This window comes from Nerophis ophidion, linkage group LG06, assembly GCF_033978795.1.
Source record: "Nerophis ophidion isolate RoL-2023_Sa linkage group LG06, RoL_Noph_v1.0, whole genome shotgun sequence".
In the NCBI taxonomy this organism is placed as follows: domain Eukaryota; kingdom Metazoa; phylum Chordata; class Actinopteri; order Syngnathiformes; family Syngnathidae; genus Nerophis; species Nerophis ophidion.
The window spans coordinates 19,054,669-19,073,633 of record NC_084616.1 but is presented as its reverse complement, the minus strand read 5'-3'; the positions used below and the strand labels follow the sequence as shown (position 1 = coordinate 19,073,633).

The following is an 18,965-nucleotide window of genomic DNA, read 5'->3' as shown; positions in this document are numbered from 1 at the left end:
TATTGTTTTTATTATACAAAAATACAAATAATATATAAAAAATACAATTTGTATAACATTTTATAAAAAAATACACAATATATGCATATATGCAGACACATATATACATACATATACATATATATATATATATATATATATATATATACACATATATATATATATATATATATGTACACATATATATATATATATATACACATATATATATATATATATACACATATATATATATATATATATATATATACACATATATATATATATATATACACATATATATATATATATATACACATATATATATATATATATATATATATATATATATATATATACACATATATATATATATATATATATATATATATATATATATATATATATATATATATATGTCCTTACCTTCTCCAAGCTGCCTGAAGGTAAAGCCCTCCACTGATGTGACGTAGGAGGCGATTTCTCCACTCTGCACGACGCTGTAGAGCACACTTCGGATCTGTTGGCTGTTGCTGTTGTAGTCCGAGCCGACATCCAGTTCCACAAACACGTCTGCGCCATTCTCTCTAAGCAGCCTCCTGGCGGAGCAACAGAGGCCTTATGAAGCAACAGAATCCACCACGAATCATGCTTCTTACATTAGGGGCATCCAAAGTGCGTCCAGGGGGCCATTTTTAGACCGCAGTGTAATTAATTCAGAACATTATATGATACACGAAAACAATTTGATTTTATACAAAACCCCAAACCAGTGAAGTTGGCACGTTGTGTAAATGGTAAATAAAAACAGAATACAATGATTTGCAAATCCTTTTCAACTTATATTCAATTGAATAGCCTGCAAAGACAAGGTATTTAATCTCCAAACTGAGAAACGTATTTGTTTGTTGTTGTAAATAATCATTAACTTGGAATTTAATGGCAGCAACACATTGCAAAAAAGACCACAGAACACGTTTCCACTTTGCATCAGTCCATCTAAGATGAGAAATGCCCCCAGCGAAGCCGGCAGCGTTTCTGGGTGTTGTTGATAAACGGCTTTCGCTTTGCATAACTTGCAATTCCAAATGTAGTTACTGACATTGGTTTTCCGACATGTTCCTGAGCCAATGTGGTGATATCCTTTACACACTGATGTCACTTTTTGATGCAATAGCGCCTGAGGGATCTAAGGTCCGTAATATCATTGCTTACGTGCAGTGATTTCTCGGGATTCTCTGAACCTTTTGTTGATACTACACACCGTAGATGGTGAAATCCCTAAATTCCTTGCGGTAGGTTGTTGAGAAATGTTGTTCTTAAACAGTTGGACAATTTGCTCACCTATTTGTTCACAAAGTGGTGACCATTGCCCCATCCTTGTTTGTGAATGTCATGGAAGCTGCTTTTATACCCAATCATGGCATCCACCTGTTCCCAATTAGCCTGTGGGATGTTCCAAATAAGTGTTTGATGGGCATTCCTCAACTTTCTCAACGCCGAATAGCGTCAATAGCTTCAGTTTCTTCTTCAATTTCGTTTTCGCTATCTGCCTCCATACTCCAACCATCCGTTTCAATACATGTGTAATCTGTTGAATCGCTTAAGCCGCTGAAATCCGAGTCTGAATCCGAGCTAATGTCGCTATATCTTGCTGTGCTATCCGCCATGTTGGCTTCACTAAATGACGTCACAGGAAAACGGACGATGGATTTAAAGATAGCGAAAATCACTTTAAAGCCTTTTTTCTGGATATTCCATGATGGGTAAAATTTTGAAAAAAACTTTGAAAAATAAAATAAGCCACTGGGAACTGATTTTTATTGGTTTTGACCCTTCTGAAATTGTGATAATGTTCCCCTTTAAAGTCATATCCAACAATTGCAACAACGACTTTTTACCGTCAACCGAGTTTCGTTTTTTAATGATTTCTGCTAGTGGTGTGCCTACGCATTTTTTCATCGCAAAAAATGTACCTCGGCTCAAAAAAGGTTGAAAAACACTGGAGTAGACTATGTCTCCCGGCTGGCCTGGGGACGCCTCGGGATCCCCAGGGAAGAGCTGGACAAAGTGGCTGGGGAGAGGAAATTGTGGGCTGCCCTGCTTAGGCTGCTTCCCCCGCGACCTGACCTCGGTTTTGTTGATGTTATTGACTTATGTGCTAATCAGACATATTTGGTCGCGGCATGACTGCCAGCTAATCGATGCTAACATGCTATTTAGGCTAGCTGTATGTACATTTGTAGCTATGTTTGCATCCAGCGTTTCCCTCCACCCACATGTAATGCCAAACAAACACTTACCAATCGACGGATTTAAGTTGCTCCAATGTCACAAGATGCGAAAGTCCCGATCATTTGGTCCGCACATTTTACCGGCGATGCTAAGGCAGACATGGCCGAATAGCGTCAATAGCTTCAGTTTCTTCTTCAATTTCGTTTTCGCTATCTGCCTCCATACTCCAACCATCCGTTTCAATACATGCGTAATCTGTTGAATCGCTTAAACCGCTGAAATCCGAGTCTGAATCCGAGCTAATGTCGCTATATCTTACTGTGCTATCCGCCATGTTGGCATCACTAAATGACGTCACAGGAAAATGGACGATGGATTTAAAGATAGCGAAAATCACTTTAAAGCCTTTTTTCGGGATATTCCATGATGGGTAAAATTTTGAAAAAAACTTTGAAAAATAAAATAAGCCACTGGGAACTGATTTTTATTGGTTTCAACCCTTCTGAAATTGTGATAATGTTCCCCTTTAAAGTCATATCCAACAATCGCAACGACGACTTTTTACCGTCAACAGAGTTTCGTTTTTTAATGATTTCTGCTGGTGGTGTGCCTACGCATTTTTTCATCGCAAAAAATGTACCTCGGCTCAAAAAAGGTTGAAAAACACTGGAGTAGACTATGCCTCCCGGCTGGCCTCGGGATCCCCAGGGAAGAGCTGGACGAAGTGGCTGGGGAGAGGAAATTCTGGTCTTCCCTGCTTAGGCTGCTGCCCCCGCGACCCGACCTCGGATAAGCGGAAGGTGGGGGGTTTGTGTATCAATGTATTTTGTTTTTATTTATGATTATACACAACGTGCCAACTTCACTGGTTTTGGGTTTTGTAAAACGCTGATATCAGTTTTCAGCCGTATCGCCCTGGGATAGAAAAAAAGATTTGTCGTGCCTGCTCTGCGCCTTGTGTGGTGTGGAAAAAAAAAAAAAAAAAAAAGACCTGACCGAGCTGCGGCGCACAGCTGCAGGGACTCCACATAAGGTGTCACCGAGCCTGATTTAAAACGCCGGAGTACGTACTTAACGAGCACCACGTTGACCGTCTGGACACCTGGAATCCTGTTGTACTCCGACTCCAGCTGCGGAGGAAACATCCAATGGAGGCGGAATCAGCAAAAAGCCCTAAATCGCACGTCAGCCTTATAAGGCCGTGCAGTCGGAGAGAACTAAACGAATACGTACCGTGTCAACCACAGCCTGGGAGATCTCATTGAAGGCCACCGAGAAGATGTCTTCCAGCTCCGAGCTGTAGACGATGGAGTCGGTGAAGTTGACCAGAGCTCTGTAATAAACTGGAGTCAAGAGAGTGTGAGTGAGGATCTGTCCGCACGCCGGATTCCAACCAGGAGCAGGAAGCGTTGACAAGAATATTGCATCTTTCCTCTCAAAACGTGCAGGCGCTGCCAAAAAGTCAGTGGTCAAAAACAAGACAAAAGAAATACAAAAATGGGAGTTTTTGGTTTTATGAAGTGTTCCTGAGACCATGTAGTGATATCCTTTACACACTGATGTCGGTTTTTGATGCAGTACCGCCTGAGGGGTCAAAGGTCCGTAATATCGTTGCTTACGTACAGTGATTTCTTTGGATTCTCTGAACCTTCTGATGATACTACAGACCGTAGGTGGTTGAATCCCTAAATCCCTTGCAATAGCTCGTTGAGAAATGTTGTTCTTAAATTGTTCGGACAATTTAAGTGTGTCAAATGTTGTTGTTGACAAACCCCAAGATGCAGAGAAGGCGGCAGGCCTTGTGCAGGTAAACAGGATTTCATCTTCAAAAATAACGAAAGAACACAAACCAGGAACTAGGAGACAGGGGACAGGAACTTGGACGAAATGATAAGACCCCAAAGTAACCCAAAAGTTGGTCAACTTTGACAAACAACTTAAAAAGTGCTTATTTATGCCACTTTTTTTTAAATGATAAATTGTTGATACAAACATCCAATCAGTCTTTACCCCAGTGAGAGCTGACATTGTACAGTAAGTGATTGCTTTATTATGTTTGTATATCCTGTTTAGCACTTAGCAATACTGCTACATGACGCTTACTGTTTGACTAAAGCTGCGTCCGTTTAGCACACAGCTTCTAAAATTTGCAGCTCATCCTCTTTATATTCAGGCTCAAAAACAGAAGTTTCTGTATCATTATTTGTCCCAAAGTAGTCTTTGCGGTCAAGTCTGCCATGATCAGTAGTCCTGTTGTTGTTGAAGGGAAAGTGAATGTTGTTACGCGTCTGTGAAATTAATACTTAAAATGATGAAAATGTGTAAATATGACATGTTATTATGAATATTACTACATGACATAAATACATACACTGTGATAAAAATATGTAAGTATTACATGTTATTATGAATGTTGCAACATTAAATATATACTTAGAGCATAATGAAAATATGTAAGTTTTACATGTTATTATGAATGGTACTACATTACATATTTACTTACTGTATAATGAATTTATGTAAATATTACATGTTATTGTGAATGTTACTAGATAGTACATATACACTTACAACATGATTAAAATATGTAAGTATTAAATGTTATTATGAATGTTACTACATTACATATTTACTTACTGTATAATGAAAATTTGTACATATTACATGTTATTGTGTATGTTACTAGATACTACATATACACTTACAGCATGATGAAAACATAATTATTACATGTTATTAGGAATGGTATTACATTACATATTTACTTACTGTATAATGAAAATATATAAATATTACATGTTATTGTGAATGTTACTAGATACTACATATACGCTTACAGCATGATGAAAATATGTAAGTATTACATGTTATTAGGAATGGTACTACATTACATATTTACTTACTGTAAAATGAAAATTTGTACATATTACATGTTATTGTGAATGTTACTAGATACTACATATACACTTACAGCATGATGAAAACATGTAAGTATTACATGTTATTAGGAATGGTATTACATTACATATTTACTTACTGTATAATGAAAATATGTAAATATTACATGTTATCGTGAATGTTACTAGATACTACACATACACTTACAGTATGATGAAAATATGTAAGTATTACATGTTATTAGGAATGGTACTACATTACATATTTACTTACTGTAAAATGAAAATTTGTACATATTACATGTTATTGTGAATGTTACTAGATACTACATATACACTTAAAACATGATTAAACTATGTAAGTATTACATGTTATTAGGAATGGTACTACATTACATATTTACTTACTGTATAATGAAAATATGTATATATTACATGTTATCGTGAATGTTACTAGATACTACATCTACACTTACAGCACGATGAAAACATGTTAGTTTTACATGTTATTAGGAATGGTACTACATTACATATTTACTTACCGTATAATGAAAATATGTAAATATTACATGTTATTGTGAATGTTACTAGATACTACATATACACTTACAACATGACGAAAACATGTAAGTATTACATGTTATTCTGAATGTTACTACATTACGTATTTATTTACCGTATGATTAAAATATGTAAATATTCAATGTTATAATGAATGTTACTAGATACTACAATCTGATATATCTGGGATATCACTAAGCTTTAAAACTTTGTTGTGAAAATCTCCACACTGCTTGGTGCCTCGTCTGAGCTGCTGTGACTTAGATGACCATAGTAACTAATTAGGTGACCATAATAACTAGTATATCATGCAAAAGCGCAGATTCCAACCATTGAAAGACTTAGTATGGTTGAAGACGTACGGTCTTTAGAAAACATCACTGCACACTTTCCATCTTAAAAAATCTAAAAAAAATTATTTGGAAATGTCCGACGGGCCAGATTGAAACGCTTAACGGGCCGAATGTGGCCCCAGGTCTGCTCTAACGTAAAATCTGCTTAGGGAGAAGAATTATCTTATCAGACAGAAAAAAAATAAGCAAATATCAGCCTTATTTGAAATATTTAATTTTGCTTGGATTACAGTTTTTGCAGGGCGAAGGCGTTTCCGAGATCTATTTGCAGACCTCCGCCGTGGTCAGCTTCGCACTAAAACCACGGGCTGTGGCGTCGCTCCTCGTGTGTTCCCGGCCGACGCTCTCGACCAGAACTGGAACGAAAAGGCGCCTTTCTCTCCGTCCCAAGGTCTGACAGACGTCACAGGTCTTCGCGGTTTCTCAGGGCCAAGATACCCCTGACTGATGGAGCGATGCAGCGAGCATCCCGTACTTTTAGGTTTTTTTGGTATAAAACCGTTTCAGAGAAGTTATCCCAAAACCCACTTTTCTTGCCTGTTGGCAAGTTTTTAGGAATCTTAGACTTAGACAAACTTACAATGATGGAAAGTGTAAGGATGGAAAGGACAATATAACATATGTGTCATGTTCTGTGGATTCTGTTTAGTTATGTTCTGTATTAGTTTAGTTCCTGTTTTTGCGCACCTTGGTTTGTTTTAGTTTCCATGACAACCATTAGTTTCACCCGCCACATTTGTTTGAATCAACGCACCCGTTGTTAATCATGTCACTCTTATTTAAGCCTGTCCTTTTCTGTTGGTCGTTCCGGTGTCGGCACTCTGTTTCATGATTCGCTCGCGCTGCTCGTTTCATGCAATTTCTTAGTCCATGCTGCCCCACCTATGTCACTGCAAGTAAGTTTTTGTTAATTAATGCCACAGTTAGTGTCTTTTGTTTCTTGCCCATACAGTGGGGCAAAAAAGTATTTAGTCAGCCACCGATTGTGCAAGTTCTCCCACTTAAAATGATTACAGAGGTCTGTAATTTTCATCATAGGTACACTTCAACTGTGAGAAACAGAATGTGAAAAAAAATCCAGAAATTCACATTGTAGGATTTATTTGTAAATTATGGTGGAAAATAAGTATTTGGTCAACCATTCAAAGCTCTCACTGATGGAAGGAAGTTTTGGCTCAAAATCTCACGATACATGGCCCAATTCATTCTTTCCTTAACACGGATTAATCGTCCTGTCCCCTTAGCAGAAAAACAGCCCCAAAGCATGATGTTTCCACCCCCATGCTTCACAGTAGTTGTGGTGTTCTTGGGATGCAACTCAGTATTCTCCTTCCTCCAAACACCACGAGTTGAGTTTATACCAAAAAGTTCTATTTTGGTTTCATCTGACCACATGACACTCTCCCAATCCTCTGCTGTATCATCCATGTATCCATTTTGGTATAAAGGTGTTTGGAGGAAGAAGAATACTGAGTTGTATCCCAAGAACACCATACCTACTGTGAAGCATGGAGGTGGAAACATCATGCTTTGGGGCTGTTTCTCTGCTAAGGGGACAGGACGATTGATCAAAACAAACCACACCATAGTCCACGTTTTGACAGAATGTTGGTAATATTTACATAATATATGTATATTATATATACAGATGTATAGTAATATATTATGTCTATATCATATGTACAGTATATAACAATTACCATTGTACAATATTACAGTATATGTGACAGGTGTCAGGTATCCATCCATCGATCCATTTATCTACCGCTTGTTCCCTTTGGGGTCGCTGGTTCCTATCTCAGCTACAATCGGGCGGAAGGCGGTAACACCTTGGACAAGTCGCCACCTCATCGCAGGTTTAGCGTTCGCCTTTGTCGGGATTTAGCGAATGTTACTCGTGTGGACGCTTCTCTGCAAGTCTTTGCTGAGCTCCAGCATTCCCTTTTGTTGATTTGTAGCTTTCCTGCCTTACCTGCAACCTTGCCTCCTGGGCTTTCTGCATCTTGGAAACACGACAAATTATCGCCGTCATGCGACCCGGGCGTCACGAAATACATCTTTTTAGTAGCATTTCTGTAATCTACTAACAGCATTTCATGGTTAATATCCATAAATCAACATAAATGACACTATGACTGAGGACTCATATTATATCGACCTAGCATCTACACTTTGAGCGGTGTTTAAGTTGTCCCATTTTTTGGTCTGGCCATAAATGCATCAGTGGCTAAAAATTTGCGACACAAAATGACCAGTTTTTTTTAAATATAGTTTTTTTTTAATAATGTTTTTGGTTTGGTTACAGCCAAATATAAACTGTTTTGCTCAATAACGTTACTGATGCAATTCCCACCCCCATTATGTAGACTAATTAAATAATTGGAGAGTGTTGATGAACATTTTTTTTTTCCTGTTGTGGCCGCTTGTCGTAACCTGTCACTCACACAGTTGCACTGCAATATCATACACAACAAATAATTATGTGTCTATTTTGTTTAGAGAACGTACATTCACATATATGTGTATGAATTAATGTACGTATATGAATTAATGTACGTATATGTGTATTAATGTAAGTATATGTGTATATATATATATATATATATATATATATATATATATATATATATATATATACATACATACGTATATTCATTCATACATATATACATACGTGTGTACATTCTTACACAAATACACACATATGTAAATTCATAATGTGTATATATATGTATATGTATATATACAGTATATATATATATATATATATATATATATATATATATATATATATATATATGTATATATATATGTATATATATATATATATATATATATATATATATATATATATGTATATATATATATATATATATACATTCAGTCATACATATATACATATGTACATTCATTCATATATATATATATATATATATATATATATATACATATACATATGTGCCTTCATTCATACAGTCATTCATACATATATATGTACATATGCACATTCATTCATTCATACATACTTGCGTACATTCATTTATACATACATATATACATACGTACATTCATTCATATATATATATATATATATATACATTCATACATATTTATATACATACCTACAGTCATTCATACATACAATCATACGTGCATACATTCATTCGTACATGTATGTAAATATATACATTGATTCATACATATATACATACATACGTATAGTCATTCATACATACATACATTCATTCATACATGTATACATACATATGTAGATTCATTCATACATTTATACATACATACATACTTATATTTATTCATAAATATATACAGTACATAGATACGTACATTCATGTATATATATATGCATAAGTACATTCATTCATACAATATACATACATGCGTACATTCATTAGTATATAAGATATATTTATACATATGTATATTCATTCATTCATACATATATGTACATACATACATTCATTCATACATACATATATACATACATGCGTACATTCATTTGTACATAAGATATATTTATACATTCGTACATTCATTCATTCATACATATATGTAAATACATACATTGATTCATACATACATACATACATGTATGTATGTATGTATGTATGTAAATATATACATAGATTCATACATATATACATACATACGTACATTCATTCATTCTTTCATAAATGTATATACATACATGCGTACATTCATTTGTACATAAGATGTATTTATACATATGTACATTCATGCATTCATACATATATGTACATACATACATTCATTCATACATACATATATACATACATGCGTACATTCATTTGTACATAAGATATATTTATACATTCATACATTCATTAATTCATACATATATGTACATACATACGTTTATTCATACATACATATCTACATACATACGCGCATTCATTCATTTATACGTATACGTAAATACATACATTCATTCATACATACATATACACATACATACGTTCATTCATTCATTCATACATGTTTATATATATATATATACACATACGTACATTCATTCATGCATGTATACACACATGCGTACATTAATTCATACGTATACACATACGCACATTCATTCATACATATATACATTCATTCATACATGTACATACATTAATACATACATATATATATGTACATTTATTCATACATATATAAATACATACGTATATTCATACATACAGTACACACACACACCCATTGGTACTTACTTACGCACACACACACACATATATATATATATATATATATATACATATATACATATATATATATACATATATATATACATATATACATATATATATACATATATATATATATATATACATATATATATATATACATATATATATATATATATATATATATACACATATATATATATATATATATATATATATATATATACACACACACACATAAGCTCCCACATACATACACAAACTTTACTTCAAGAAACATGTCCAAAAAATGCAGCCATATTAAAAAAAAAAGAGGTTTATATGTTTGCAGCCTTTGTTAAAGGGGTAGAATCTTTGCAAGGACGAAGAGGAAGTGGAAGACCAGGTCTAAAAGCTGTTGATCGTACAGACAAACAAGAATCAACTACCATTTGCAAGAACGTTCACTACTTATGTGGCAACTTGATGTCCATAGGTCACCATGCTGGAACGCAGCAGGGAAGAACAATTCAAGGGCAGCCTCGGGTGGTTTGAAACGTTTAAAAAGAGGACGGGACTCAGTGCGTAACTGCTCGCTCCGATGACACTGAAAAATATGCCAAGGTAAACGCACTACCGGGACACAAGCCGATGAAGGATCGCCTCCGTACCGACTCCCGCGTTGTGGTATCAATTGTAAAACTTCAGTTCTCGTCACCGCTCAGCTGTTTACACATTTTAAACCGACAAACTAAAGAGTCTGGGAGGATTTGACAGGAAATGTAATAAATGTTGATTTGTTTTGGATGTACTAGAACCAATTTTCTATTCTAATATAACTGAGGCGGTCTTACCGAGCCGGAACGAGCTCAGAGTTGACAAGTTTGTAATCTCGTTTTAGCTAAGAATAGATCCGGTGTGTGCAGTTTACGTCATACTATATACATCAGGGGTCACCGACCTTTTTCAAACCAAGAGCTACTTCTTGGGTACTGATTAATGCGAAGGGCTACTAGTTTGATACACACTTAGATAAATTGCCAGAAATAGCCAATTTGCTTAATTTACCTTTAATAAATAAATCTATATATAAAAAAATGGGTATTTCTGTCCGTCATTCCATCACACATTTTTTTTCCTTTTATGGAAGGTTTTTTGTACGGGATAAATGATGAAAAAAACACTTAATTCAACGGTTTAAAAGAGGAGAAAACACGAAAAAAATGAAAATTAAACTTTGAAACATAGTTTATCTTCAATTTCAACTCTTTAAAATTCAACCGAATGAATTAAGAGAAAAACTAGCTAATTCGAAACGTTTTGAAAATATTTAAAATATAATTTATGGAACATCATTAGTAATTTTTCCTGATTAAGATTAATTTTAGAATTTTGATGACATGTTTTAAATAGGTTAAAATCCAATCTGCACTTTTTTAGAATATATAACAAATTGGACCAAGCTATATTTTTAACAAAGACGAATCATTATTTCTTCTCAATTTTCCAGAACAAAATTTTTTGAAGAAATTCATAAGTCTTTGAAATACGTTTTAAATTTGATTATACAGAGTTTCTAGATTTGCCAGAATAATTTTTGGGAATTTTAATCATAAGTTTGAAGAAATATTTCACAAATATTATTCGTAAAAAAACAGAAGCTAAAATTAAGAATTCAATTAAAATGTATTTATTATTATTTACAATAAAAAAAAAAAAATACTTGAACATTGATTTAAATTGTCAGGAAAGAAGAGGAAGGAATTTAAAAAATAAAAAGCTATATGTGTTTAAAAATCCTAAAATCATTTTTAAGGTTGTATTTTTTCTCTAAAATTCTCTTTCTGAAATTTATATGAAGCAAAGTAAAAATATAAATGAATTTATTTAAACAAGTGAAGACCAAGTCTTTGAAATTTTTTCTTGGATTCTATTTGAGTTTTGTCTCTCTTAGAATTAAAAATGTCGCGCAAAGCGAGACCAGCTTGCTAGTAAATAAATACAATTTAAAAAATAGAGGCAGCTCACTGGTAACTGCTGCTGTTTGAGCTATTTTTAGAACAGGCCAGCGGGCGACTCATCTGGTCCTTACGGGCTACCTGGTGCCCGCGGGCACCCCGTTGGTGGCCCCTGCTATACATAGTATCCTGCCTAAGTCTATATATATGTACATATATATATATATATATATATATTTATAAACTGAGGCATGTCAGTGACTCATTATCAAGTATGAGGTCAGCTGCATTATTATGTTTCCCGTGTCACATGCAGTACATATATAAATAGTCCAGGCCCGCGGGGCGCCCCCTTCTCACATTGCTGCCAACACTTGCCTAGGACCAGGCCGCCGGCCTCCGTGGAAGCTGCCAGGGAGTTTCAGGAAGGAAGTCAATATTTGAAGTGTTTTCTCGCAGGCCTGTGCTACTTCCCAGGCGCAAAACACTCGCTCATGTTCTGGAGCGTCGCCTGCTTTAAAGGGACTTGCGCTTTGTTTTGGAATGCTGCCCATCAATCCTGACGCAAGACTAGAACAGGTATCTTTAAAAAAAAAAATAAAAAAAATTGTGGAGGGGAGTGTGGCCTGCAGACCTGCAGCGAAGCGAGGTGTGCCAGGACCGGCTTCGAGATCAGCGACAGGTGGGTAGATAGCCCAGCTGGGCCTGGTAATTTAATCACCTGTCGCTCTGTTAAAAGGCAGCAGCCGGGGGGGAGGGAGAGTTGTTGGAGCTGGAGCTGGAGTAAGAGCGCGAGACCCACAGACTACTGCTGAAAAGCAACTCGTGAACATTATTGGAAAATAAAAGCCTATTGTAACCATGAAACGGGCTCGCATGACAATGCTTGGTGGTCTGGAGGACCCACTGGAAGAGCGCTTCCACAGCTATGAATTCATCCGTCCATCCATTTTCTACAGCTTATTTCCTTTGGGGTCGCTGGTGCCTATCCCAGCTACAATCGGGCAGGGTACACCCTGGACAAGTCGCCACCTCATCGCAGGGCCAACACAGATAGACGGACAACATTCACCCTCACATTCACAAACTAGGGCCAATTTAGTGTTGCCAATCAATGAATTCTAAAGCATAAAATACAGCAAGTAAGGGGTGGTTAACAAGGCAGCGAATGAATGACCGTAAAAACACCCCAAAAAAAACATCCAAAGAGCACCAAGAGTACTCCATTTACAGGTCGTGACCTGAATATTAAACACGTTTTAGCAATATTATTATTACAGTATAAGCGCTAACTGTTTTTAGCATAGCTAACTAGCTTTTGCCGCTATATTGACATATTGAGCTTCTGCATCGCCTCGGAGATAGATTATAAATCCTGCCTCTCACCTGGATAGTAGAATGTTGTGGACGTAAACCCAAAAGTTGGTCAAATTTGACATACCCGGAGATGGCCAGAAAGACATGAAAAAAGCGCTTTTTTTATAAATGATAAATTGTCGATATAAACATCCCATCAGTCTTTATCCCAGTGAGAGCTGACATTGTACAGTAAGTGATTGCTTTATTATGTTTGTATAGCTTGTTTAGCACTTAGCAATACTGCTACATGACGCTTAGTGTTTGACTAAAGCTGCGTCCGTTTAGCACACAGCTTCTAAAACTTGTAGCTCATCCTCCTTATGTTCAGGCTCATAAAACAGAAGTTTCTGTATCATTATTTGTCCCAAAGTAGTCTTTGTTGTCAAGTCTGCCATGATCAGTAGTCCTGTTGTTGTTGAAAGGAAAGTGAATGTTGTTTTGCGTCTGTGAAATTAATACTTAAAATGATTGAAATATGTAAATATTACATGTTTTTATGAATGGTACTACATTACAAATTTACTTACAGCATGATGAAAACATGTAAATATTACATGTTATTATGAATGTTACTAGATACTACATATATTCTTACAGTATGATGAAAAAATGTAAGTATTACATGTTATTATGAATGGTACTACATTACATATTGACTTACTGTATAATGAAAATATGAAAATATCACATGTTATTATGAATGTTACTGGATACTACATATGATGAAGATATGTAAATATTACATGTTATTATGAATGTTACTAGATACTACATGTATACTTACAGCATGATGAAAATATGTAAGTATTACATGTTATTATGAATGGTACTTGATACTACATATATACTTACATCATGATCACAATCAGTAAATATTACATGTTATGATGAATGTTACTACATTACATATTTACTTACAGTATGATGAAAATATGTAAATATTACATGTTATGAATCTTACTAGATACTACATATATACTTACAGCATGATGAAAATATGTAAGTATTACATGTTATTATGAATGTTACTAGATACTACATATATACTTACAGCATGATGACAATAAGTAAATATTACATGTTATTATAAATGTTACTACATTTCATATATACTTACAGTATGATGAAAATATGTAAGTATTACATGTTATTATGAATTTTGTAACTACATTACATTTTACTTACTCTATAATGAAAATATGTAAATATTACATGTTATTATGAATGTTACTAGATACTACATATATACTTACAGCATGATGACAATATGTAAGTATTACATATTATTGTGAATGTTACTACATTACATATTTACTTACAGTATGATGAAAATATGTAAATATTACATGTTATGAATGTTACTAGATACTACGTATATACTTACAGAATGATGAAAATATGTGAGTATTACATGTTATTATGAATGTTACTAGATACTACATATGTACTTACAGCATGATGACAATAAGTAAATATTACATGTTATTATAAATGTTACTACATTTCTTATATACTTACAGTATGATGAAAATATGTAAGTATTACATGTTATTATGAATTTTGTAACTACATTACATTTTACTTACTCTATAATGAAAATATGTAAATATTACATGTTATTATGAATGTTACTAGATACTACATATATACTTACAGCATGATGACGATAAGTAAATATTACATGTTATTATAAATGTTACTACATTTCATATATACTTACAGTATGATGAAAATATGTAAGTATTACATGTTATTATGAATTTTGTAACTACATTACATTTTACTTACTCTATAATGAAAATATGTAAATATTACATGTTATGAATGTTACTAGATACTACATATATACTTACAGCATGATGAAAATATGTAAGTATTACATGTTATTATGAATGTTACTAGATACTACATATATACTTACAGCATGATGACAATAAGTAAATATTACATGTTATTATAAATGTTACTACATTTCATATATACTTACAGTATGATGAAAATATGTAAGTATTACATGTTATTATGAATTTTGTAACTACATTACATTTTACTTACTCTATAATGAAAATATGTAAATATTACATGTTATTATGAATGTTACTAGATACTACATATATACTTACAGCATGATGAAAATATGTAAATATTACATGTTATTATAAATGTTACTACATTTCATATATACTTACAGTATAATGAAAATATTCAAATATTATATGTTATTATGAATGTTACTGGATACTACATATGATGAAAATATGTAAATAGTACATGTTATTATGAATGTTACTAGATTTTAGATATATACTTACAGCATTATGACAATAAGTATTACTTATTATGAATGTTGTTACTACATTACATTTTAACTTACTCTATAATGAAAATATGTAAATATTACATGTTATTATGAATTTTAATAGATACAACATATATACTTACAGCATGATGAAAATATGTAAATAGTACATGTTATGAATTTTACTACATAACATATAAACTTACTGTATGATGAAATTATGTGAATATGACAAGTTCTTATAAATATTACTACATTACATCTATACTTACAGTACATCAAAATGTGTAAATATTACATGTTATTATGACTGTTACTAGATACTACATAATTAGAGTGTGTATATAAAACCATGATGGAGGTTTTTGGATGTTTTTAGAGCACTTTATAGTCGGAATAGAACGACTCTTGTTGACTCTGCTGTTAGCTGACTTTTGCTAACATTCATTTACGATTTAGAATGCATAAAAGCTTGCTGAATCTCCTGAAGGTGGAAACATCAAAGCACAGCGTTTGACTCGGGTTTAATGGCCTCGCTTGAGTGCGCACCCGCCCGCTGGCTCTGAGGTCGCTGCGTTAACTTTACAGGCCAGCCGGCGCGGGACGGCCGCCGCCCGAGATCTTTTGATGCGAGCACGGCTAACAAGCAGTAGCCATTCTTCTCGACAGTTCCAGTGGGTCCGGGCCGATGAAACGCGGGCATTAGTGCAGACGCGGGAGAAAAAGAAGTCTGGGGAAAAAAAACATTCTGCACTCTTGATTGAAAACCTATTCGGCGATTAAAGCTGCTCAGCAGAACTGTGGCCGCTTTGTGCCTTGGGCCCCCGCCAAAGACAAAGACCTGATTGAGTGCCCCGCCTGGCCTTTAAAGACCGGGGGCTACGGGCTTCACCTTCAACCCCCCCAGACCACGGCCAGTACCAGCCCGCCCGCAGGAGGAAGATCAAGCCCAACATGTACGTCAATACCCACTAAAGCCTTTCAATGTAATGTTTGTGGTGGCCCGCCACAGATACATTTGTTGCTACCGCCTAAAAATCATCAATCTTTGTGCACAAACTCTTATGTTCAACTCATTTTTATACTGTTTTTTATTATGTTATGTTTTTCTTATGTTATGTTTGTGGTGGCCCGCCACAGATACATTTGTTGCTACCGCCTAAAAATCATCAATCTTTGTGCACAGACTCCTTTGTTCAACTCATTTTTATACTGTTTTTTATTATGTTATGTTTTTCTTATGTTATGTTTGTGGTGGCCCGCCACAGATACATTTGTTGCTACCGCCTAAAAATCATCAATCTTTGTGCACAGACTCTTATGTTCAACTCATTTTTATACTGTTTTTTTATTATGTTATGTTTTTCTTATGTTTGTGGTGGCCCGCCACAGATACATTTGTTGCTACCCGCCTTAAAATCATCAATCTTTGTGCACAGACTCCTTTGTTCAACACATTTTTTATACTATGTTTTTTTAATATGTTATGTTTTTTCCTATGTTATGTTTGTGGTGGCCTGCCAAAAATACATGTGTTGCTTCTGCCTTAAAATCATCAATTTTTGTGCGCGGACCATTATTTTCAACTCATTTTTATACTGTTTTTTATTATGTTATGTTTTTCTTATGTTATGTTTGTGGTGGCCCGCCACAGATACATTTGTTGCTACCGCCTAAAAATCATCAATCTTTGTGCACAGACTCCTTTGTTCAACACATTTTTTATACTATGTTTTTTTAATATGTTATGTTTTTTCCTATGTTATGTTTGTTGTGGCCTGCCAAAAATACATTTGTTGCTTCTGCCTTAAAATCATCAATTTTTGTGCGCGGACCATTATTTTCAACTCATTTTTTTAAATGTATTATGTTTTTTACTATTTTATGTTAGTGGTGGTCCGCCACAGATACATTTGTTGCTACCACGTTAAAATCCTCAATGTTTGTGCACAGACTGTTATGTTCAACTCATTTTTATACCATGTTTTTTATTGTGTTATGTTTGTGGTGGCCCGCAACCGATACATTTGTTGCTACCGCCTTAAAATCATCAATCTCTATACACAGACTCTTATGTTCAACTCATATTTATACTGTTTTTTATTATGTTATGTTTTTATTATGTTATGTTTGTGGTGGCCTGCCACAGATACATTTGTTGCTACAGCATTAAAATCATCCATCTTTGTGCACGGACTCTTATGTTTAACTCTTTTTTTTTTTAACTGTTTTTTATTATGTTTTGTTTTTATTATGTTATGTTTGTGGTGGCCTGCCACGGATACATTTGTTGCTACAGCCTTAAAATCATCCATCTTTGTGCACGGACTCTTATGTTTAACTCTTTTTTTTTTTAACTGTTTTTTATTATGTTTTGTTTTTATTATGTTATATTTGTGGTGGCCTGACACAGATACATTTGTTGCTACCGCCTAAAAATCATCAATCTTTGTGCACAGACTCTTATGTTCAACAAATTTTTATACTATGTTTTTTTATGTTATGTTTTTATTGTTATTTTTTTATTGTTATGTTTGTTGTGACCCGCCACAGATAATATTTTTGCTACAGCCTTATAATCATCAAACTTTGTGCACAGACGCTTATGTTCAAGTCATTTTTTTATACTATGTTTTTTTTTAACTATACTAAGTTTTTATTTTGTTATGTTTGTGGTGGCCTGCCACAGATACATTTGTTACTACCGCCTAAAAATCATCAATCTTTGTGCACAGACTCTTATGTTAAACAAATTTTAATACTATGTTTTTTTATATTTTATGTTTTTTATTGTTATTTTTTTTATTATGTTATGTTTGTGGTGACCCGCCACAATGTATTTTTTTGCTACAGCCTTATAATCATCAATCTTTGTGCACAAACGCTTATGTTCAAGTAATTTTTTTATACTATGTTTTTTTTTTAACTATACTATGTTTTTATTTTGTTATGTTTGTGGTGGCCTGCCACAGATACATTTGTTGCTACCGCATTAAAATCATCCATCTCTGTGCACAGACTCTTATGTTCAACTCATTTTTATACTGTTTTTTATTATGTTATGTTTTTATTATGTTATGTTTGTTGTGGCCCGCCACAGATACATTTGTTGCTACCGCACTAAA

At 34.1% G+C, this 18,965-nt stretch overlaps 1 protein-coding gene across 1 annotated transcript in view; it reads right to left on the bottom strand.

Moving 5' to 3' along the window:
* The window catches only part of hspg2 (heparan sulfate proteoglycan 2), a 331,901-nt gene that overhangs the window by 205,957 nt on the left and 106,979 nt on the right, over positions 1–18,965 (bottom strand). The window contains exons 5-7 of the mRNA XM_061902940.1: positions 3,448–3,557; positions 3,286–3,344; positions 406–578 (exon numbers count right to left, since the gene is read on the bottom strand). Coding sequence (XP_061758924.1) covers positions 406–578; positions 3,286–3,344; positions 3,448–3,557 — 342 coding nt within the window. The remainder of the gene's footprint in view (positions 1–405; positions 579–3,285; positions 3,345–3,447; positions 3,558–18,965) is intronic.